We start from the raw sequence: 23,878 nt of genomic DNA, 5'->3' as shown, positions 1-23,878 counted from the left end.
TTTGTATTTTTTAATGAAATATCTTTTTATATGTGTTAAATCTATAATTTACAGGAAAAAAGAATGTCTTCTAAAAAAGACGGCAAGCAATGTCCAAAAAGATATCTAATTTTCTTGTTTTATGCGTTTTTGGTCTTAGGTATTTGAAATTATAAATTTGTCAAATAATCTATAGCTTTTTAGAGAAATTATGTTTGGTGTAATATATGACCGAGACACATTTTCTTTGAACATAAAGTTATAGCTCATTTGACTCGGTATATTTTTTTTGAATGATGTTTATAGAACTTCATGGGTTGCTTCCTTTAGATGCTTATAGTTGTTTATTGATTGTTCTTTTTCTCGACGGGTTTGATATAGTTTGGGTAATTTTTCGAATTTCTCTGTTCCAACAATGAATCCACATCGAAATATCTTTCGTGAAACTAATATGGTAGCTTCGGCCTGCCTTTCAATGAATCCACATCGAATTTCATAATTCATAATAGGTACAAAGAAAAGCACCCAAAAAAAGTAGGGGAATGATTCGAAATGCTACTACCACCCATATATATAAAGAACCAATTGCATCTTGTACTGAAAATGAAATTTTAAAAAACAAACAGTTGCATCCATTGACGAGGGCCAACCACACACATGATGAGCCCAGATAATTTGTTTTTGTTAAATGACAAGGCTCATACCAATAAAAACAAGTAAACAAGTGCTAACTTCCAATTCATATCTTGGCAGAGACAGAAGAAGAAAATGCGTTACCTATGAGGCTACATAGCTGTTTATGATCAACTTGTTGTGGCCACATAAAATCAGCCTTAAAATATATTAGCAGTAAACACCAACTAACCTTGCAATGCATGGAACGTGCGTTACACGCCTATTGAGATAGAAAATTTTTAAAAAAAATTAAATTACATGCATCAGATATACAGATGATGATTTGTTGTGAGTTGATGGAGAAAAGAGATATAATTAATTAAAAAATTACTTCATCAATTATATAGGAAATACAGATGCTTACTTTAAAGAAAGACGTTACCCATAAGAGACAACAGGTAAAACCAGAAACGTTGACCTTCAAAAACTTGCAGACACATAACATAATCAAACGTACAGAAAAACCATAATGTAATCACATGCTCTCTCTCTCTCTCTCTCTCTCTCTCTCTCTCTCTCTTTACTTAGGACCAACTGCATCTTCCCTTAATTAAAACTCCACCAATACTCTCTCTCCACCTCATCCAGCAGTTGACTTCACAAAACTTGAATTCCCCAAATAACCAACTCTTTTGTCATTGAGCCATGGCTGACCAAACCAAAACAGCTTCTATCATATGCAACTTCTTCCATCACAATCCCACCTGCTTGGCTTTTCTTTTTCAAGGAGGTGAGAGATCATGAACAACACAAGTGACTCTGGTGGCTTCCTTGGTTCCAACAACATTGGTGGCTTTGGTTATGGCATTGGTGTCTCAGTTGGCATCCTCCTGCTCATCACAACCATCACCCTTGCTTCCTACTTCTGCACCAGAACTCAGCAGCCGCCTGCCCCGGCGACACACAGGAACAACAACATCCTTGATCCACCTGACCTGCAAAACTTTGTTGTTGATATAGGACTTGATGACAGCACCATTGAGAGCTACCCGAAGATGCTTTACTCCGAGGCCAAGCTCCAAAAGACAGACTCCACTGCCTCCTGCTGCTCCATATGTCTTGCTGATTACAAGGGCACCGATACACTCCGTCTACTGCCGGATTGTAAACACCTCTTCCACCTCAAGTGTGTTGATCCGTGGCTGCGGCTGCATCCCACCTGTCCCGTCTGCAGAACATCTCCAATCCCAACACCTCTGTCGACTCCTCTGGCAGAGGTGGTTCCATTGGCAAGCAGGCGAGACTGATGGAATGGATAGAGTGAAGGGAGCATGGATTTGATTTTGGGGTGTTTTTGCATTATTTATATACAGAAAAGTCATTAGCATATATCATCGAAGTTCTCCCAAATGTTGATGGAGCTCTTCCATAGTGAAACTTTCTTCAATTCTTTCTTTTATGTAGCTTGAGATCTGGTTGTAAGAATTCATAATAATTTTGGGATTTATACATTATTTAAAAGCATGGTTTCCTGTGGCAGGAACAGAAACTGCTACAAAATTCTAACACATGTGCAAGCCTGCAAGGTACACATTGCAGAGGGTTAAGCTAGTAGTAGGTGTCAATTACTATTAGGTTAGACATATGAGAAGATGAATCAAATGGGGTAATGACAATTTACAGAAGCTTTTAAAAATAAAAAATAAAAAAAACCTCCATGGAAGAATCCTGCAATCCACTTGGGATGAAACATAGATGCAAGGCAGTTTAGTATTTAATCATCCGCAGATTTCAACATTTGCAGATTAAACCTGATTAGGAAGGTCCAGTAAGTACAAATATGACTCAATTTAATATCTAAGCAGATCTGTACCTAAATCTTACCAGCCTGAATGAATATCATAAAAGAAACTACTAGGTAAGTCATTTACTAATACAGGTCACCCTTGTTAAAGCCTTTAATAGCACAACTGAAATTGATGGGGCCAGTGACATTCCTTCTGACAACAGAACCTTATCCTCCAAGATGCAAAGACCTTTCTGGTGAGCCTTATAGCAACTCTATTCAGAAAAATATGAAAGAGGCATGCTCTTGTTGCAAAACCTATTTAAGTGGACAGAAAAATTCCTATATTATTAAATCCCTCATAAAGAAACCCATCAATTTCCTTTACTTCTCTTGTTGATGGAAATGGGAATACATGATTTCTCTGTCCATCCTGAAAACCAACCTCCAGAGCTTCATTGAAACAAGACCATCGTCGGCCACTTTAACGTGCAGAAGTTCTCTTTATTATATGCCTTTTGCTCCTCCATATTTTCTTTAGAGCTTCTAATAAGTTCTACAAAAAGTTGAACAGCTTGCCACAATCCCTCACCTTCACCCCCATCTCTCTCTTCCAAATAACCTCTCAAGCACCAATAAGACGAGATGGAAAACAGATCGTGAAACACGAACTGAAGTAATATCAAAGAAGCGTTCCTCTACATGTGATGTACTTACCAAACAAGAAAAGAGAGTAATTCAAATTATAAGCCAAATAAAAGAGGAATTGTATTAGTCCAACAATTAACATAAAAAAAATTTCGAACTATTACGTGGAAGTACCCCCTAATTTTGCAGAAGAAAATCATATTACATTGATTCCTTATAAGTGCAGAAATTTTTAAAAAATATATCTAACAATAGCAATGTTTAGGTCCTCCCTCAACAAGGGTTTAACTTGATACATGGGCAATAAATCTGAAACACCTCCCCCACCTCCTTCTGAAATAATAATAATAATAATAATAATAAAGTACTACAAATACAGATACCTACCATAAATAAATTCTAGCGGATTCTGCCAACTTAATTCATTTATAATAGCTCCACAGCAGATGCTGTATGAATGCACCATACTAGATTTGCTCCCACCCCTTACCACATAAACTCCATTCCACTTCATCAAAGAACAAGAAGAGTGTATTCTAGTGTTATGACAACCCACGACATTACCAGTTCTTCAAATAACTAAAAATGGGCCTCAACACATGCAGAATCACATATACGGTGTCCTCATTGTTTATTCTGGCTGATCATTTCTGGAATATCAAAACTTTACCTACCCCTCTGTCTCCCTCAATAATTTACACGGTCCCACTTGTGTTTCCGTTTCTTATGCAACCAGATAGGTGATGGTATCTTGAGCACATCTGAAACCTCCTCAAACTCAAAGCCAGCAGGTAAAGGGCATCTAAGCCTATATCAATGCACAACTTAGAATCCAATTCACATGATCCAGTAAAGGAAAATGACTACAGACTACTGTCTGTGTCCATGGGCTCCATTTACCAGCTACCTTTGCCGATTAATGATCAAATTTGTAGGCGCAATTATCATGCATATCATCATCCAGTCTTTCCTTTTCTGAATACATGTGCTTTGGATTCCAATTTTGGCACATTTATAGCAACATAGTATTGTCGTGTCTGTCAATGTCATAGTGTAAGAGACCTTGCACACCATCATGCATGAATTATTTTTGTATGGTGTGGGTGCCCTTGTGTTCCCTGGTCAACTGGAAACATTGCTTCCTATTCTAATATAATGTGGCATTCATGTTCACTGTCTACTGACTAGTGGCTAAGACAATTAACCATTAACCATTCTAAATCTCAACTTGAAAGTTGAAAGTAGATCCCAAGTTCCACCACAGCTACCATCTACAAATTTCAGACGCACGGATCTTTTTCTTCTGAAAAGGAAACCGAAAACATACCCTCTACTACCCCAACAACAACAAAAAACTGAATTTGCAAATCGTATAACACTGCCAACCAACTACACGAAAAGGGGTTATAGCTCAAATGTTTAATTCAACCTTAGAAATCCAAGCATGAACTATGAAGCCATGAATCACTACATATATTGAGCATGCAACTACTTTTTTTTTTTTTCCTTTGGGTACCAATTTATTTACTGTACAATTCATAGCTACGGAAAGCGATCGAAATTGCAATAAAACACTGATCTTGGAAGTGATAATATTTGGAATCAACCAAGAAAATAAGCATCAATACCCACAAACAAGTTAAACGAATTAGAAGCAGGAAAACAATAAAGCATGCCTGCAAATACAAAACATGTCTACCAATACCAGGTACAAGTTAGTCTCTATGGGGTTACCTGGACAAGCTTACTGAGGCCACTGTGAGAGCCCAGCGTAGACTCTGTGGTCCCTACCTGACGAGTAGCGTCGATTTCGACTGCCTGCGATTGTTCGAAGTACAGGGCAAAGCCCAAAACATAAAAATGAAATTTCCACTTCTGTTTATTTTTCGCTTTTATATATATATTTGGGGATAAATATGTTTTCCTGGAACTAATGGCTGAAAAAGGAAAAAAAAAATATAATGCAAAATCAACGAGAAATGAAATATCAATCTATTATTTGGGTTGGGGCTCAACGCTCTTGGAATCTGAATCTCAAGGTTGGGTCCGCTCGAGTTTCTATCCTAGGGTAAGTGATAGCGTTTGGGGCTCAAGGTCCAAGATCGAGTTCTAGGCCTAGTGTTGAGCGATTGATTGTCCAGGATTGTGGTCCAAGTCCACGATACCAGGAGGCTCACAATAACGTTACGGGCACCAACTTATTTATCAATTTTTGGATACCAACACATGTGGCACATGACATGGCAATCCATTTACCAACTTATTTACGAACTTTTCAATCAGTACCAAAATTTAAGAGTAATTTTAGATTAGTCAATAATCACTTCTATGAAGGATCATTCATATCAATAATCACTTTTATGATTCTAGAATCATTCATATTAATAATCACTTTTATGAAGAATCATTTATCGATGAAAAATTTACATTTGATTGTGACTTCTACAGGACATCAGTTTTGGCCCAACACAGTGAGCATCGGAGGGAGAGATTGGAAATCAGCTTTGGCTTTGCCATTGAGATTGTAACCTCGTAGTTGTAGGTTTACTTGTAATTAACTCTGACCTTATTTTCCTCTTTTTTCTTACTATGCATCCAAATTACAAAGAAAAAAATGCAGTGGACGTAAGCCAAGTCACAACCTCAAACGACATCGACCCCGAAAAACAAAACACTGCGCAAGTACACAACGCAAGCCTAGTTTAAGCGTAAACCCTCGTAGAAGATTATAGACATAAAATGAAAAATGCATTGTAATACAATATGGCACCACAATTTTTAATTCTGTTCCGTTTCAAACAATGAAAAAGAATGTGCAATGATTAAGTCAACGTTATGTGTCTGGTAAGGTGAGCTTCTGAAAGTCAGCAATAATAATTTCAGTTATCTCCCATCGAAGTACATGGCTGACTGAACAGAGGCTGAGTATATGTCGAATCATGGCAATTCAACGGATCTACCAAGATCATCCAGCTCCAAGAATTGCTCATTGTCACCTAGCAGCATTTGAGCAGGAGCACAGATTGAATTATGCACAGTGGAGAAATTATAACCATCTTCACTCACTCTAGCCAGCTTGCCCAAGTCTCCTAAATCTTCATAAATATCATCACTATTGACATGAGGTGTAGCACAAGCATTTCCAGAAGGAATAACATTACCAAGCTCCTGCAAACCGTGAACAAGTTTTACATTAGCATACCTTAGAAGTTTAAAGAACATTTGCAATATAATTTATGTGTACTAATGTACTTACGAAAGTAATATATTTCTATTACTTCCGTAATTTATGTGTACTAATGTTCTTATAGGTGCATATAAGAACATCCAAAAGGATCCAGCATAAAAAGAAATTTTCAAAATTAAAGTTCAATACCATCAACTTCTCAAGTTACGCCATCTAGTTTGAAACTCTAGCTTCAAGAAATAACATTTGCACTATAATCATTAACAGTGAGTCCGTAGTCCCAGCTTCCACACATTATCATTATAGCTATAGGCAAATATAGGCAGCAAAAGATCATTACTTAATGAAAAAACAAGGAGAGAGATCTCCCCATCAGCAGAGGATAATAACATATCATTTCTCCATGAATAAAGAGTAGGAAGATTTACCCTCCATCAATTGACAAGTAAAAACAAAAAATAAAAGTAAGAGAAGCACCAAACATCTGCAAAAGCAGTATGAAATAAGAATAAGGAACCAATTAGGTTGATGAAGGAGACCAAAAGAAATAAAGAGAGAGAGAGAGAGAGAGAGAGAGAGAGAGAGAGAGAGAGAGAGAGAGAGAGAGGAAATAAGGCAAAGTACAGATGCACTGAAGTTGCAGAGCCAAGACCCTCATCAGGGGAAAAAAAGGCTAATTTGTCTCTTTCAACAACCTGGATGACATCAATGACAAAAGTAAAATACAAATTACTTATGTTCACCGAAATTTAACCCAACTCTATTGTGCCGCATTAGCACATATGCATTGGAAAGCTATGGCATGAGCAAAGTGTCACAACATAAACCTATCTCAATTAGATTATGATGCATTTCCACTTTGCTATTATCAGGAATGATATATACTACATAGAAAAAAGAGAGGGAAGAATTACACACCTCATTTCTGTCATTTTCTTTCATTAAGGAAGTGCTTCCTTCAGTAAAGCAATTCAACATTGACATGATATCATCATTGGAAACATGAGGCTTCTCCATTGTAACATGATTACTGGAAACCAATTGGAGAACATTGCAAGAAGGTGGTAAAGCATCTGATATGCACGATTCAGATGAAGGACCTATGTGTATACCCTCGAGGGAATGTGTGCTAGTGATGATGGAACTATTATAGTTGCTTGGCACCACAAGGTTTGGCCCAGGCATGTTTGCATGTGGGACTGCTTCTGAACAAATTTCAGCCTCATCATCAGTCCAGTCTTCCTCTTTAAAGGGTGCACCATATTCTGCACCATTTCTAGGCCCTGGCCCATCTTTTTGGAAAATCATACAGATCACATACGAGTCCTGCAACATCAAAAAGCCACAAAACTTAATCAACATAAACCCACTAGCCATGAAAAGCTACTAACAAATTGTATGAAGTAAGGAAAACTAAAATTATCAGTCCAATTCAGCAGCATGAAAAAATTCTAATCATATGAAACATTAAAGAATAACAAGCTTTACAGAAGGAGAGTATAATACTAAATCGTTTCAGAGTGTGGGACTAATTTTATTAAAACCAAAGAAGGATACAAAATAGTGAGAGGAAGAGTGTCATTTACCTGGAGCACATCACTATCAGCCAGGTTCTTAGCTTCAAGCCTATACTCATGCATAACCCAATCTGTTCTTTCTCCTTTTGGAGCTCGACCTGTATGAAAGATCAATGTTTTTATCCACCCGGAAACTTCACCATTGTAAAGAACAGATCTATCCTTTCCCGTGGCCTTCCAGTAACCGCATTCATTGGCACGTTTCACTCTAGCCCCAGTTGGATACTTCCTTGATGTCGGACAAAAGAAGTACCATTTTAGATCACCTTGCCAACAAGATTTTTCTGAAAATAAAAGGCACAACACAATCAGAAACTACATGAGACAAAGAAGGAAAGCCAAGGTTAATTAGAATGACAAGGTCAATGACAGTAAAGAAAACAAAGAAGAGAAATTAGAATGACAAATACCTGGAAGATCCCAAGGAGCATACTTGTGAATGTCGACCTCTGCAATGAAGTTAAAATGGAGCCTTTTCCCCATTACCTTCCTCTTCAAATAATATTGTACAAGCTCTACATCAGTTGGAGAAAACCGGAAACCAGGAGGCAACGGTGCTTTCCTCATCACAAAATCCAAATGTAAAGTCTCAACTATCTAACAATAGCCTTAAATCCCCAATGTAGAAATCCTCACAATATGCGAAGAAAATAATGTCTCTTAAAAGTAAACAGCAAGTAAAGCAGAGGTTACAAAAAGAACACAATTATAAACAACGCCCCTCCCAAAAAATAACTAGGTCAAGTCCAGTGCCGGAACAAGATTCTGCGCGAACACCACAGCCTCCCTCGGTTCATAAAATAAAATTGTCCAATAATTGATGAATGTTTGTTGTTGAGATCAAAAGACATTTGGATGCGCAATGAAGACCCTGTTCACCAACATTATCAGACATACGCTCAGAATAAGCAGCAGAAAACTGAAGGAAAAATAACAGAAAACTAAACAACACAGCACAGGAGAGAGAGCATATCAGAACAATTTTTTTCGTATATAAAAGCTTTCAAGACAAACCAACCCCATCAAAATTGAAATGCGAAACCTCAAAACCCTAATTGGTAATCACTTTTTAAATATCCCCGCATACAAATTATATATGAATGATGCCCATTTATCAAAATTAAAATAAAATATATTTTTCTTAAAGTCAAACCCAGATCATAAAGTCATCAGAATCATCTAAAAAACCCATAGAAACAATCATATAGAATCCGAAAAATACAAAACTGAAAACCACGTTGAAAACCCACAGAACGCTAGCCCGCCAAAGAAAATAACGAAACTTGAACTGAGGGCAAAACCCTAACTTGAATATAAACTAAGACACGTACGACGTAACAGCTAGTACAGAGAGAGCGCTTTTGATTCGAAAATAAAAAACGAAACCAGGAAAAACAATCAAATGTCTAAATATTTTTTTTTCAAAAAAAAAAAAAAGAACTGGGATCAACTGAAACGTACCATCAAGAGAGAGAGCTATACCTGAAGATGGGAGAAATGGGATGATGGGTTGAACGAGCGAGGATGGCGTGAATGGGAAGAAGACTCGAAGCGCGGAGTGAAATAAGCTACAGGTGACGACTCTGGTTCTTCAGTGGTTTTAGGGGTATTTAAATCACGGAAGATTCAAACATAGCCATAGTTTCTTTATTTATTTTGTGCCCAAAAATGTTTCCTTCATCATATAAGCCTGGCCCAGCTGTAGATGGGCTATGTGTAGCCCAAAACCCCTGGTCATGTGATTTAAATGAGTTAAGAAATTTTATGAAATCAACCAATTAGCTATTAATTTTCTTGAATTTATCCAGTTTTTGAAAAGGAAAAAAAAAAATCCAACTTCAAAATCAAAACCAGCTTGCTCAAAAAAAAAATTTCCTTATAAGGTTTTATAATCGAGCCCTTAATGCTTAATGGTAAAAGTCATTCATCCTTAAATCACTATTACAATCCGACACAAATAAAATTAACCCGTCAATAAAAGTTCATGTTCGCATGTCAAATTGTCAGTTGTATGTAAAGTGGAATGAGGCCTTGCACTTACGGAACCAAGATTTTTCCTTGAGAAAAATTAGGGACGAAAAGGCTTAGGCGATGAGAAACAAAGGGTAATGGCATAAGAAACAACATCTCATGCATATAGCTCACCGAGCAGCTGAAGCTGGTGTTCAGTGCAAATGAGCTCAGTTTTGCTGTTGTGATAGTTGCACACCTTCTTTGCCATCAATGGATAAATCAGAAGCACGGAGAAAGGCCTTGTTGGTTCACCTATCATTCCTTAAATTGCCTTCATTATAGTTTTAAATTTCTATAAATTCTGAGTTCTTTCTTTTGCGAACGGATGATTTTGATTGTGAGGTTTTGAAATATTCGGTTGTGCCATGCTATTTGCTTCTGTTAATAGCCACAGACATTTTCGTTAGCCCTACGAAAAATTTCTCTGAAAGCCTTCATTTTTACTTGAACTTAGATGAGGTTGCCTTCATTTTTCATTCTTCATTTCTCTTTCCTGAAAAGGAAAATAGATTTGGGGAGGGAGGAGTATATATGCTTTCCAATTATCCGAATTCCACCAGCATAATACACTGGTGCTTCGATTCAGGCTGCTCACAAAATGAAACTGAAGGTCTTGAATGGAGATAATGGCCTTCACAATGGATTACGAGTGTTCACTGGATTTTGTTGCGCATTACTTGAACATGTGAGCTAAAGATATGGCCCTTGTAGTTAGTTGGTTTCCATGGTACAATCTTGAATTCTCTAACAGCAAATGGATTAGATCAGAGACTAATTACTTCTTATGAACATGTGAACAGATGTGTTTAGCAGATGATAATTGAGGAGGAGACTCAAATACTCAACAAGGGAAAATCAGGTGAGTTCAAAGTTGCCAGTGCCAGAGTCATGGATTTCATTTTTTACACGGCTATGGCTGAATGATTAAAATATATAGGTAAGCGTGATTGATAGTCATTCTCCTGATGTTCTGACAAATATGGAAAACAAACATTTTCAAAACAGAAATCTATATGCATCCCCTTTTTGGTTCCTATTTGAGGAATAGATTGGGTTAGGTGCCCGAATGAAATTGGTCTCTACATTCCCCTGGAAATAATGATGATGCTGATCATTTCCTTTTGCTTTTGTATGTGTACTTAGTGTTTGCAGCTAGTATAATTGAATGGCACCAAAATCCGTTTTAGAATTCATGGGTTTTATTATTTTTTCTTCATTCATAGCCACCAAAATCTATGGCGCAAATGAGCGACGCCTCTGAAGATGTCGGGAACTTATATCCGAGCCTTGCTAGAGATGATACACACCTCAGTTATACAGAGTTTGTGGGATTTGACATCAGTTTACTGAAATTTTAGGAGACATGTCGCAGCCCCCCAAAGCTTTTGTTTAGTCTTTGTCTAGTTGCTAACCATACCTTTGGCATTCACCAGTGACTTTGCTTTCATTAGTTGATATGCTGATGACTTGAGGCGAAGAGGGGGCGACCAAGATTGTGCATACAAGAAGATATCCGTGTTTAACATTTTTTTCTAGTATAATTATTTAGTTTTCAAATATCTTGATTGATTTAGTGATTGATTTACACGTCCTTAATTTGGGGGCATCTTTTTTCCTGGTTTTAGTGTTGTGGTGTGTTGGCCATCAGCTCTTAGACTGGCCAATGGAACCTTAGCCTTTCTAGCTTTTTTCATATATACATGCTATCTCCATTTTTTTTTCCTTTGTTTCTTCTGTACATGCCATTCAATAATGGCAGAAGATAATCTTTTTGGCTCTGAAGCTGAAAGCTTCACAGCACCTACTTCTCGTTTTCCAGAAGCTGAAGTCAACCCAAACCAGAGACTGTGCTCTGTGTTGTTAAATGAGTTTAACTATCTTCCATGGTCTAGAGCAGTAACTCTTGCCCTTGGAGGAAGATCCAAACTCGGATTTGTTAATGGAACCATTGAGGCACCTGAAGATTCGTCTCCGGAGTATGAAGCATGGCTGTGCAAAGACCAACTGGTCATGTCGTGGCTCCTTAACTCCATGGATCCTAAGCTGTCTGAGATCTTCAGTTTTTCAGAATCTTCTCTTTCCCTTTGGAAGGCAGTCAAAGATATGTATGGCAATCAAAACAATGCAGCTCGAGTGTTCCAACTTAAGAGGAATCTTGCAAGTATCCAACAAGGTGATAAATCCTTTGTTCATCATCTCGGTTGCATGAAAAATATGTGGAACGAACTAGATATGTATCGACCACATACTATCGATGCTGCCATACTGTTAAAGAGGTCTGAGGAAGACAAAATTTTTCATTTGCTTGCAAGTTTGGGGTCTAAATATGAAGATCTTAGAAGCCATATTCTAATGAACCCCGAACTTCCATCATTTGCAAGTGTTTGCACTACTATCCAGCGAGAAGAAGTACGTAGGAAAGTCATGAATGTTGACATCAAATCTAGTGTGTCTGAGGCTAGAGCTTTTGTGACAAACCACAAGTCATCTGGAGATAGAGTGTACAAGGGAAAAAGGCCAGATCTGAAGTGTTTACACTGCAATAATATTGGACATCTAATAGATCGATGCTGGATATTACACCCTGAGTTGAAGCCAAAGTTTGAGAACAAGCCTTCAAGAGACTACAAGGGCTCACAAACCAGATCACATACAACCAAAAACCATGCTGCTGCTGCTACATCAATTGATGGGCTGATGAACTTCACAGCCAATCCGGCTAACTTGATAAATGAATTCTCAGCCTATCTTCACACCAAAAAAGGAAGCACAAGCGAAGTATTGACGGGAGAAAATCAAACTGCTCTCCTTGGGCAGTTTGCAGGATTCTTAGCTGAGTCTAATCGTGTACCTCAAGGAGATGTTCCAGGTATTATGTGTGCTCTTTCAACTGCTCTAAATGTTAGTCATTCTCATGATTTTTGGATTATAGACTCAGGTGCCACTGATCACATGACAAATCAATATTCAAAGCTATACAATTTTGAAAGCTACACTACACCATCACTAGTTTCTATAGCAAATGGTAGAGGAGTACCCGTTCTAGGTAGAGGGAAAGTTAAACTGATTTCAGATAGTGTTGAGTCCACAGCATTATATGTTCCATCATTTCCTTTTCAATTGCTGTCCGTAGGAAGGATTACAAATTCTCTCAACTGTCGTGCAATTTTCTCCCCTCACAATGTTGTTTTTCAGGATCTAGCCACCAAGAAGCTGATTGGTGAAGGTCACTACCTAAATGGGCTGTACTATTTTTCAAAGAACCTTAATGTTCCAAAAGGGTTCCAAGTCAGTTCAAATCTAGAACATCAGTTGTGGCACCAACGTCTAGCACATCCCTCAGAATTTGTTTTGTCTACTTTGTTCCCTAGCTTATGCAAATCCTCACTTGTATGTGAAATCTGTCATTTGTCAAAATTTACTAGACTTCCATTTAATTCTTCCATATCTAGAGCTAGCAAGTTTTTTGAGATAGTGCACTCCGATGTTTGGGGACCTGCACCTCTAGAGTCTTTTGATGGTTATAGGTACTACGTTACCTTTGTTGATGATTTTTCAAGAGTCACTTGGTTGTACCTCCTAAAATTCAAAAGTGAAGTCATGGATGCTTTCAAGAATTTTCATAATCTTGTCATGAACCATTTTTCGTCTCAAATTCACATACTAAGGTCTGATAATGGCACTGAATATACATCCAAAAATATGACTAACTATTTGAGCACACATGGCATTATACATCAAACAAGTTGTGTAGGTACTCCTCAGCAAAATGGAATTGCCGAAAGGAAGAATAGGGATCTACTTGAGAAAACCAGAGCTCTAATGTTACAAATGAATGTGCCTAAGAGGTTTTGTTCTCAAGGAGTTCTTGCAGCTACCTACCTCATCAACAGATTGCCTAGTCGGGTTTTGGATTCAAAATCACCATATGAGGTCATGCAAAACAAAAAAAATTAACCTTTCCCATCTGAGAATTTTTGGATGTACTTGTTATGCTCATATCCAATCCCATCACCGAGACAAGCTTGATCCCAAGGCAATTAAGTGTGTTTTCATGGGTTACTCCTCCACTCAAAAAGGTTACAAATGTTACAATCCATGTTCCAGGAAGCTATTTGTCTCAAGAGATGTAAGGTTTGATGAGATCAAACCATATTTCAACAAACCATCAGATCAAAATCGTCAGGGGGAGCACTTACTGGATTTCTTTCCATTACCAAATCCAGTCGAAACAAGTGATTGTGTTCATTCAGTACCTCACAACAGTGACTCTCATGCAACCAATATTGACAACGTGATTATTGGAGATGAAACTGAAGCCTCCGAAGCACAAGTTGTTCCTCATGACAATGACACATCATCTATAGAAGAGAGTGGAGCTGAACCTACTATGATCCCATCTCAACCTCGGAGGAATCCAACTCGAGATAGACATCCACCATCAAGGCTACAAGACTATGTAACGTTCAATGTAAGGTACCCAATTCACAAGTTTGTAAATTACTCCAAAGTCTCTCACTCCCATGCAGCTTTTCTCAGTAAATTGTCAAATGAAAGTGAACCAAGGAATTTTCAAGAAGCCAATCTTCAAGATGTTTGGAGGCTAGCCATGGAAGAAGAACTCAAGGCTTTGGATGAAAATAAAACCTGGAGTGTAGTCCAGCTTCCAAAGGGAAAGAAGGTGGTAGGCAGTAGGTGGATCTACAAAACCAAATTTAATTCTGATGGCTCAATTGAAAGACACAAGGCAAGGTTGGTGGCTCGCGGTTTTACTCAAACGTTTGGAGTTGATTATAAGGAGACATTTGCTCCTGTGGCTAAGATGAGTACAGTGAGGGTTTTGTTATCTGTTGCAGTTAATCATGAGTGGCCGTTGTACCAAATGGATGTAAAAAATGCTTTTTTGCATGGAGACCTTGAAGAGGAAGTTTACATGCAATTACCTCCTGGTCATCCACAGGCACAGAATTCAAGTATGGTTTGCAAGCTTCACAAATCCATTTATGGATTGAAACAATCTCCACGTGCCTGGTATGCCAAGTTGAGCTCTGTACTTGAAAAGTTTGGTTTCAAGAGAAGTCATGCTGATTCATCCTTGTTTGTTCGAACTGGTTCAGTTGGCAAATTAGTTGTTCTAATCTATGTTGATGATATTATCATCACAGGTGATAATATTGATGAGATTAACACTCTTAAGCATTCTCTTCATCAGAAATTTGCCATTAAAGACTTAGGAGTGTTAAAATACTTCCTTGGGATTGAAATGGCTACTTCTCCCAAGGGACTGTTTTTAAGTCAACGGAAGTATGTGATTGACTTGCTTCAAGAAGTGAAGATGATAGATTGCAAACCGGCCCGTACACCTCTTGATAGCAAATTGAAGTTGGACTTGGAAGGAGAGCCTCTCAGCAATATAAGTTACTATCAAAGACTGGTGGGTAAGCTTATATATCTCACCATTACTAGACCGGATATAACTTACGCCGTTAGTCTTGTAAGCCAATTCATGCATGCACCCACTGAGGCTCATTTAAATGTTGTTAAAAGGATTCTAAGATACCTCAAGGGCTCCATTGGTCGGGGAATTATCATGAAGAACAATGGTCATACTCAAATCATGGCATACACCGATGCTGACTGGGCAGGGAATGCTATTGATAGAAAATCCACTACAGGCTACTGCACATTTGTTGGAGGAAACATTGTGACATGGAAGAGCAAAAAGCAAAATGTAATTGCTCGCTCAAGTGCTGAAGCTGAGTATAGAGCCATGGCTTCCACTGCATGTGAACTCATTTGGCTCAAGAGCCTTATCTCAGACTTGGGTTTTTTGAGCAACAAACCTATGTCTCTTTTTTGTGACAATCAGGCAGCTATGCATATTGCCTCCAATCCCGTGTTCCATGAACGGACCAAACACATTGAAGTTGACTGTCACTATGTTCGTGAACAAGTTCAGTCCAAGGTAATTCAAACCACCTTCACTCGGAGCCATGATCAACTTGCTGATGTTTTCACCAAGTCTCTTGCTTCCACTCAGTTTCAACGCTTGCTGTCCAAGCTTGGATCAATTAATCCCTTTGATCCAGCTTGAGGGGGAGTATTGGACGTATGGGTGGCTGCTAGCTGTGAGGTTAGCTTGGTGGCTGCTAGCTGTGATTGATTTAGTGATTATTTTACACGTCCTTAATTTAGGGGCATAGTTTTTTCCTGGTTTTAGTGTGTCGGCCATCAGCTCTTAGACTGGCCAATGGAACCTTAGCCTTTCCTAGCTTTTTCATATATACATGTGTAATATTGTAAACAAAAAGCACAATGAAAGAAAATATTCTTCCCATCGTTTTCCACAAACTCCTGTATTTCTCAAACTCTAACTTGGGCAATAGAGCCTCTTTGGCAAACACCACACCGATTTCCAAGAAACTTAGTCGTTTCGCTTGATTTTTGGTCATAGAGGACATTTTTGCAGCTCCCATGCGTTCCTTTTTTTTTTTTGGGGGTCAAATTCACCTTCTCCCTTTTATTAAAGAGTTAGCGAAAATGTCCTCAGTACCCCTTTTACCCAATTTTCCATTATTTTGTTGAAATTATGAGAAACAAGATCAGAGGTTTTTGTGTTGCAAGTGTGTAGATCGTTAATGTGAGACCACCATTAGTTACATGCATGTACTTCTTACCTGAATCAAACTTAAGACAGAGAGATGGCCGAGTTTGTGTACACACCAAACAAACATCAAATAGATTCAAATAGACATTGTTTGCACACAAAAAAAGGACATGTTTGCAAGTGTAGCTTGGGCCAAGCACTGGGTCCTCACACGCTAAGCAAAAAACCAAGGGACCATCCTTCTTCTACTCTTCCTTGAACATCAATGGATTCTCGTCACTGAAATGTAGAATTTGCTGCTCAGCCATCTCTCTCTCTCTCTATCCATTTTTGAAAACCTTAAGACTTTAACCTTAAACCAGAATTCAAATCAGAGACACTTTTGTCTTCTTTAGTGGATCTACAGTAACCTTTTCGGTGGATATTGACATTACACTTAGAACATTCCCAGACCAACCCTTCACACGGTTCACCACATGCTTGACAATCAAGAATGTGCTCCCTTTTATCAGAAGGAATGACACTCCTTTCCTTATAAACAAGAGTAACAGGGTGTGGGTGAGTGTCGTGCTTATAAGCTCCCCCTAACTTGACTTGCGGATACCTCCCTAGAATGCAATGAGGATGGCAATGAAAGTCGCAATCTGAGCAGGAGTAGAACCAATGTTTCGGAATTCGTGGTCCTTCGCATATTTCACAATAATGTTCAGCTAGCATGTCTGTAACTCTATAGGTGAGCTTGAGATGGTGATCGTCGTATCTGTGCCGGGCTGTGAGAGGTAATTTAACACATGGAATACAAAGGTTGAAGTTGCATGCCAAAATAGTACAACTGAACCAACCAATGTGCTTAGAAGCACCACAACCCTTACATTGATTAGAACTACCCTGTTTTATGATGAAGCGGAGGTCATGATGATGTGCCTCATGTTTAAGAGACTTATTATATTCCCAAAGAATACTGCAGTGAAGGTCAAGGTAGAAGCCTTCCTCCTTGATAAAGTAGACGTCACAGCCCTTATTATCACAGTAGTATCCGAACCCTTGGCTAAAAGTATTGCACACGTAACACCTAAAAACGCCATCAATAGAAGGAGCCCTCGGAAGGAGTGTGAGCTCGTGCTTGCTGTGAAGTGAAAAACGCCTCTTTCGATCGAATTGGGCACAAATTAAGTGGAGAAAGAAATGACATGACGACTCTTCTTGTCCTGCACATCTATAAAAGGCCTCTGTAGTAGTGATGGGCCGCATGCAACCATTACAAGTATATATTCTATCATCAAGGTGATCATTATCTTTATCTTTATCTTTATATACCTCATGATGATCAGTGATGAGGGTTAAGCGATGTTGATGACTAAAATGGTTGATCTGCACAGCTTGTTCTGATTTTGTTTGGTTGATCTGAACAGCTGGTTCTGATTTTGTTTGGTTGATCTGCGCAGCTGGATCTGATTTTGTTTGGTTGTTCTTATGTTGGGGGTCGTCGTCGGGAGTGGTCTCCTTGGTGGCGCATGAATTGTGGGCAACATAACTGCAACATTCATGACAATAATAAACAGCGCGGCTTTGGTCCATGTGTCTATTGCAAAAGGAGCAGAAACGTTGCTTTTTGGGGTAAATGTCTTCAAAGCGCCAGGTGAGCTTGAGTCTGTGATTGTGGTCTCCTATTTTGACACGGCGTGGTAGCCAAGAGCATTTCTTATGCACCATGAGCTGGCAGATGCCACAGAGGTATAAGTCGACGTTGCCATCTTTGCCACAGACATCACAAGTGAATTTAATAGTACGGTTCTTCAGGACGGTGAATTTGTGGTCATGACAGTAGTTTTCCCACTTTGAAGCGCATTTGAGGTCTATTCCGAATTTACAGACATGACAATAGTAGATGAAGCCGCTGCATGGTTGGTAACAGTCACTACAGAAGTTGCCATTTTGGGGTGGGTGGAGACTAAGTGGGTGTTTGGGGTGGATCGGGTTGTGTATCTCAGGAGTTAGTTTATCTGCACAAGATTTATGGAGAATGAAGGCAGGGCTGCATTGGTTGCAAGTGTAGCTTGAGCCAAGCACTGGGTCCTCGCACACTGAGCAAAAAACCAAGCCACTGTCGTTCTGCTCCTTCTTGAATATCAATGGATGCTTGTGACTGAAATGTTGAATTTGCTGCTCAGCCATCTCTCTTTCTATCACCTAATAAGTTGGTCAGGTCGTTCATTAACCCATCACAAAATTAAAAACAAATGAAATATATATATAAATTAAGGATGAACCAATCACAAGAGTGTTTCCATACGTTACCTAAATTAAGGATGAATTGGGAATTGCAAAAGACTTGTAGCTCGAGTGGTTAAGAAAAGTTATCCTTGTCACCGAGAGCATGTGTTAGAATCCACCCTCCACGGTATTGTTTGAAAGAAATATGCAAAATGAAGAGAGAGAAATGTAGAAGTAGCTGTTACAGCAACAAGAAAGAGAGACAGACAGAAAGGAAGGAAGCTCTCCCTCTCAATAAAACATCCCTGATGCATTCTTGCTTTTATAGGTAATGGGATTTTGAATTTTTATAGTAATTTTGTTCAACTTGTTGTGTCTTCGTCTTCTTCTACAAAGAAGCTCACACACACGCTAGTCCAAAAGAGAAAGAATATTGGAGTTTAAAGAAGTCGCTTTGATTGCTGCTTATGACAACGAAGATTCTTGAACTCAACCACTAGTAGGAATTTATCCTTTTCTTTTTCTTTAAAAAAAAAAAAGGTATATATTATTTTAAAGAATATGTGTATTTAACAGTGGATGTTTTCTTTGGTTCTGTCTGTTTACTCTGTTCAGTCTATTTAGTGTGGGAGATGTGTAACTTTTAGTTTGCATCTTACCTTGCTTGAGATTTAGTCCAATGGAAAATCAGAAGAGAAACCTGTTTTCTTGGAGGACATGTCACAGTCTTGCACAGGCTTTAAAAAGCAGAACCTTAAACAGAGCCTAAAGCTTTTGCATAGTCGAACTTATCGAACCAGTTTCGCTTTCGTCCAATGTAATCAGGATCCTACGTTGTGTTCAGTTTGGGTTTGATCTTATGCAAAGCCAATTGAACATAGTTGTGCCTTCGATCTCCTCTGCCCAAATGAGTTAAGAAATTTTATGAAATCAAATTAGCTATTAATTTTCTTGAATTTATCCAGTTTTTGAAAAGAAAAGAAAATTCCAAGTTCAAAATCAAAACCAGCTTGCTCAAAAAAAAAAAATTCCTTATAAGGTTTTATAACTGAAGCCTTAATGCTTACTGGTAAAAGTCATTCACCCTTAAATCACAATCACAATCACAATCAGACACATACAAAATTGACTCATCAATAAAAACGTATGCACGCATATCAGATTGTTAGTTGCATGTAAAGTGGAATGCGTCCTTGCATGTGCGGAATCAAGAATTTTCCTTGAGAAAAATTGGGGACGAAAAGGGTTAGGCAATGAGAAACAATGGGGTTGAAAAGGGTAAGACATAAGAAACAACAGCTCATATGTGTAGCTCATTGATCACAAATAGGGAAGTTAAAAAAAATCTGAACTTTTATTCATTGAATCTTTAATTTTTATTGTTTTATAAATTAGATGTCATCCTTCGAATTTGAACAAAAACAAAATGCTCAAGCATGAAAAAGTTATACAAAATACTTTAAGGAACCTTCTCAAATAAGGATTTGTAGTAAGAATTAGTTTTAAAAAAATTCTAATCTCAGTCACTGCTTAGATATGTTTGTGGATTAAACTTTTTTTTTAGTTAACGGAGCCAAACCCATACCTAATTATTGTTCAGATTCTTCAATTTTCACCATAGTATACAAACTCTACCAGACAATCACCCAAAACCAAAACACGACACACCATTACCATTTTCAATGATAACTCAAAGACCAAAATACCCAGAATCCAAAATCACCCATTTTGTTTGAAAACCAGATACAAACCATCAAAAGGAAATCAAGCATCACCATCCTATACATCCACACCAGCAGAATCAACAAAAGAATCAGTTACATAACAAAAGAAATGAATAATTAACCACATAGATTCTTATCAAAAGGAAAAAGTTCCTGTAGTCCCAATTATTTTCCAGTTGAAAAAATGATAACCATGAAATAGTTTTCTTCCCTAGCATCATCAAGCTACTCCAAGTAAGAAAAAAAGAAAGAGAGAGAGTGAAACCATCTTCCATATACCATTACATTTAATCAACCATCTTCATCTCACATCTCCAAAATCCAAAACGACATCGTTTTCAATCTTAGAAGCAAATCACCCAATTCCCAGGAACAAATGAGGATATAAAACCCCAAATAAACATAATAAAACCGAAAATGTTGGCCAAAACAAATTTTCAAATATTTTTTAATAATACCAAGTCTATATTCATCAACTTCCAAATATACAAAATAGTACTCAAACAATTATCCAAGTATTGATTCTAGCTACACGGAACCACGAGAGTTTCAAGCAAATTTTCCATTTAAATAAGGACATGTGGTGTGTCTTTGTACACAACGGACTCATATTTAGTCAATGAGTTGCTGTTCGACAAATGATCAGAGTTGTGATGCAAATTTATAACAGAAATTGTAACTTCAATATTTTCAGAACGTATACATGTACACATTACAACAATTATTATTGTCCCTCAATAGAAATAAGAATTTTAGACCTTCATCCACCTCATTCCTTACCAGTTGACAACAATTACAGCAGACATGCAATTTTAAAGCCATGATTCTTAGATCATAGGCTAGTCCTGTCCAAGAATAATCAACAGTGAATCCTTCAGTTTAACATCTAAAATTTAATGTGTTCTGAGGTTAACTTTATCTCCACTATGGTTCCGAAGTAGGAGAAACCTGAACTCCATTCAGGAAAGCCCCAAAAGTACAGACTATGAAACCTAAATGAGGATAAGGGATCAACTAAGAAACCTATATTAAAAAGACAATAGTTTGAAAGAAAACCCCAGACTACTGTTATTTTCTGATTACAACCAGAACGCAAAAAGAAAGATTACCAACTTCCAGCCATAGATAAGCTTTGAGACATCCAATCACTTAGACTTCTTTCCTTGCTTCTTCTTAATAACTTCATCAACGTACATTATACCCTTGCCTTTGTAAACTTCAGGTGGCTTACAACTACGCACGGAAGCAGCAAACTGGTGCACCCTATCTTTATCAATTCCAGTGCAGCAAACGACATTGTTCTTGAAGCAGAAAACACGAACAGCAGGGGGAACGGTCAACTCAACCTCATGACTGTAACCCAATTTCAGAAGCAACAGGCGTCCTTCAGCTTCGGCCCTGGCTTTGTAGCCCACACCCACAATCTTAAGAAAGCGAAAAAATTTGGCTTCCATTTAAGTAAATGCTCCTGAAAACACCCACCCAGTAAGCATTCTGGAAACAGAAGAATTAACAATTTTGTGGATCTCACACAAATTCAGGCCTATTTATCATAACCTATGCTCGAAAGCAACTATATATAGGTTATGAAAAAAATAAAAATAACTCATAAACATTTTACATCCACACTATTCGATATGTGTAGCCTACACTTGGGAATAAAGGAAAAAATACTACAATCATCAATGCAATGAGAAACAACTGGAAACAAACCATACTTCGTAACCATACATCAACATGTCAATACCAAGCTCACAATACGAGAGAAATGGATATGTTTTTATCATAAGGCTAAGTTGCAGGAAAGATGACAGCAGCAGTCTCACAACACAACACAGTCCAAATTACTGCGTGTGCGTCAAAGGGTTTTTTCATTTCCATAATGATTTCCTTCATCCATTGAATTTTCAATAAAACAGGACTATCAAACATACCCAAAAAAAAAAACCCAGATGAAAAAACAGAAAGGCGAATGACATGAATCAAATTCAAACAGTCCAAAACCCCTAAATCGGAAACATCAACGCATTAAAACGGTCAAAAACAAAGAAATAACATCAAAACTATAGAAATTTTCAGAAGTTTTCATACCGATGGAAAACCAGAGCCAGTGAGAGAGAGAGAGAGAGAGAGAGAGAGAGAGAGAGAGAGAGAGAGGAGGGAGGAGGCGGGGTGAAAAACAAAATCTGAAATGAATCTTGGTGAGCATTAAAATTCCTACATATACATGTTTGAGTGTGAGAGTAAGCGACTGGGGCTTACCACTTTAAGATAGACCACCGCTGTCGTTGTCGTTGTCGTCGTCGTCGGAAGACTAAGGTTTAGCTTGGGTTCAGAAGATGGAGGAGGCGGCAGCTTGAGACCAAAGAGATTTCTTTGGAAGTCTCAAAACGAATAAGGCCTCAAAATTACTTTCAAAGCCCAATACTTTCACCTAACGACCATAGTCTGAAATATCGATAATATCGAGGAAATATCGAGGATATTTCGGTTTTTTCGAATCACAGATATTTCGGAACATATCCATGTACATATCGTATAAATATCGACATTATCGACGATAATATCGGAAAATATCGATGTGAAGGAAAAAAAAAGTTTTTTAAAAAAAAGGGAAAAAGGGGAGAAAAAAGCACAAAGGGGATATGAACCCCTCCCATTTTACTCCTCCAACACCTTAAACACCATATCACTTATGTTTTTGTGATAATATGCTAAAATATTTATATTTATATGGGTGGTATGTTAATAATTACATGCAAAACTATTTTGGGGATTTATCATTTGATGACTACTCTTCACAATACACTTATTCTACACATAGAGATGATGAAGATAGTGAAAAATTTGAACCTCGTAGGAACTCTATGTGGTACTAAGTCACTCATGTATCTTACCATGCAATGTATAAAGTGTAAAATATTATAGTAAATCATTATATATAAATGATTACGGTGTATTTAATCTTTTTCATTAATTATTACATATTTTTTACACTCATAGTGTTTGCCCGCTTGCTGTATAATCAACTTAAAATTAGTTAAATCCATCATGCAATGCATTTCCTTCTAATTTTTTGTGATAAACTCATAGATAATTGACTAAATAAACATTCTCCAAAGTTTCAATGAAAATTTTCAAGTTTTTCTTACAATTTCCGTGGTTTTTATTCAATTTTTATCGATATCGATAATATCCCGATATTTCCATCGAAATTTTCATATTTTTGGACTACCGATATTTCCGATATCATCGATATTTTAGACCTTGCTAATGACCAACCGATAAGCAGTTACTCTCAAATCTTTACATTATTAACAGTTCGCCAGCAAGATTGAAGACTTGAAATTGTACATTGTCAAATAACAAAACAAAGAACAAAATTTTATTAATTTCTATATCATAATTTCATAGTCAATACCAGCTATGATGTTTAAATTTACCATGATTTGGGTAAATTATGTACACTATTTATTCGCTTAATTAAGTTTTAATTTTTTTAGGAACAATTTCGGTTGCTGAACCAGT

The 23,878-nt window shown here is 37.6% G+C and overlaps 3 protein-coding genes and 1 pseudogene across 4 annotated transcripts; 1 reads left to right on the top strand and 3 right to left on the bottom strand.

The window, feature by feature from the left end:
* Positions 1 to 1,170: 1,170 nt before the first annotated feature.
* Positions 1,171 to 2,112, top strand: LOC117633988 (RING-H2 finger protein ATL70). The gene has a single exon (XM_034367868.1). It carries the CDS (start codon positions 1,395 to 1,397, stop codon positions 1,899 to 1,901), a length of 507 nt encoding a protein of 168 aa, XP_034223759.1. The 5' UTR covers positions 1,171 to 1,394; the 3' UTR covers positions 1,902 to 2,112.
* A 3,617-nt stretch (positions 2,113 to 5,729) lies between these two features.
* LOC117633987 lies at positions 5,730 to 9,405 on the bottom strand (annotated as a pseudogene). The gene is made up of 5 exons (XR_004586729.1): positions 9,275 to 9,405; positions 8,203 to 8,663; positions 7,802 to 8,076; positions 7,134 to 7,541; positions 5,730 to 6,196 (listed from the first exon to the last, which is right to left on the bottom strand). The product of XR_004586729.1 is annotated as an NAC domain-containing protein 82-like (transcript).
* Positions 9,406 to 16,457: 7,052 nt separating this feature from the next.
* LOC117635365 lies at positions 16,458 to 18,587 on the bottom strand. The gene is made up of 3 exons (XM_034369695.1): positions 17,730 to 18,587; positions 17,555 to 17,628; positions 16,458 to 17,460 (listed from the first exon to the last, which is right to left on the bottom strand). Exons 1-3 carry the CDS (start codon positions 18,585 to 18,587, stop codon positions 16,752 to 16,754), a joined length of 1,641 nt encoding a protein of 546 aa, XP_034225586.1. The 3' UTR covers positions 16,458 to 16,751.
* Positions 18,588 to 20,983: 2,396 nt separating this feature from the next.
* On the bottom strand, positions 20,984 to 22,762 carry LOC117634659 (60S ribosomal protein L6, mitochondrial). Its single transcript, XM_034368840.1, has 2 exons — positions 22,613 to 22,762; positions 20,984 to 21,818 (listed from the first exon to the last, which is right to left on the bottom strand). The coding sequence occupies exon 2, from the start codon at positions 21,802 to 21,804 to the stop codon at positions 21,496 to 21,498; it is 309 nt and encodes a 102-aa protein (XP_034224731.1). The 5' UTR covers positions 21,805 to 21,818; positions 22,613 to 22,762; the 3' UTR covers positions 20,984 to 21,495.
* Between the last annotated feature and the right edge of the window lie 1,116 nt (positions 22,763 to 23,878).

The sequence above is a fragment of the Prunus dulcis genome, chromosome 7 (genome assembly GCF_902201215.1).
Source record: "Prunus dulcis chromosome 7, ALMONDv2, whole genome shotgun sequence".
Lineage (NCBI taxonomy): Eukaryota > Viridiplantae > Streptophyta > Magnoliopsida > Rosales > Rosaceae > Prunus > Prunus dulcis.
The sequence above is the reverse complement of the archived record's forward strand: the minus strand, read 5'-3'. Positions and strand labels throughout refer to the sequence as shown.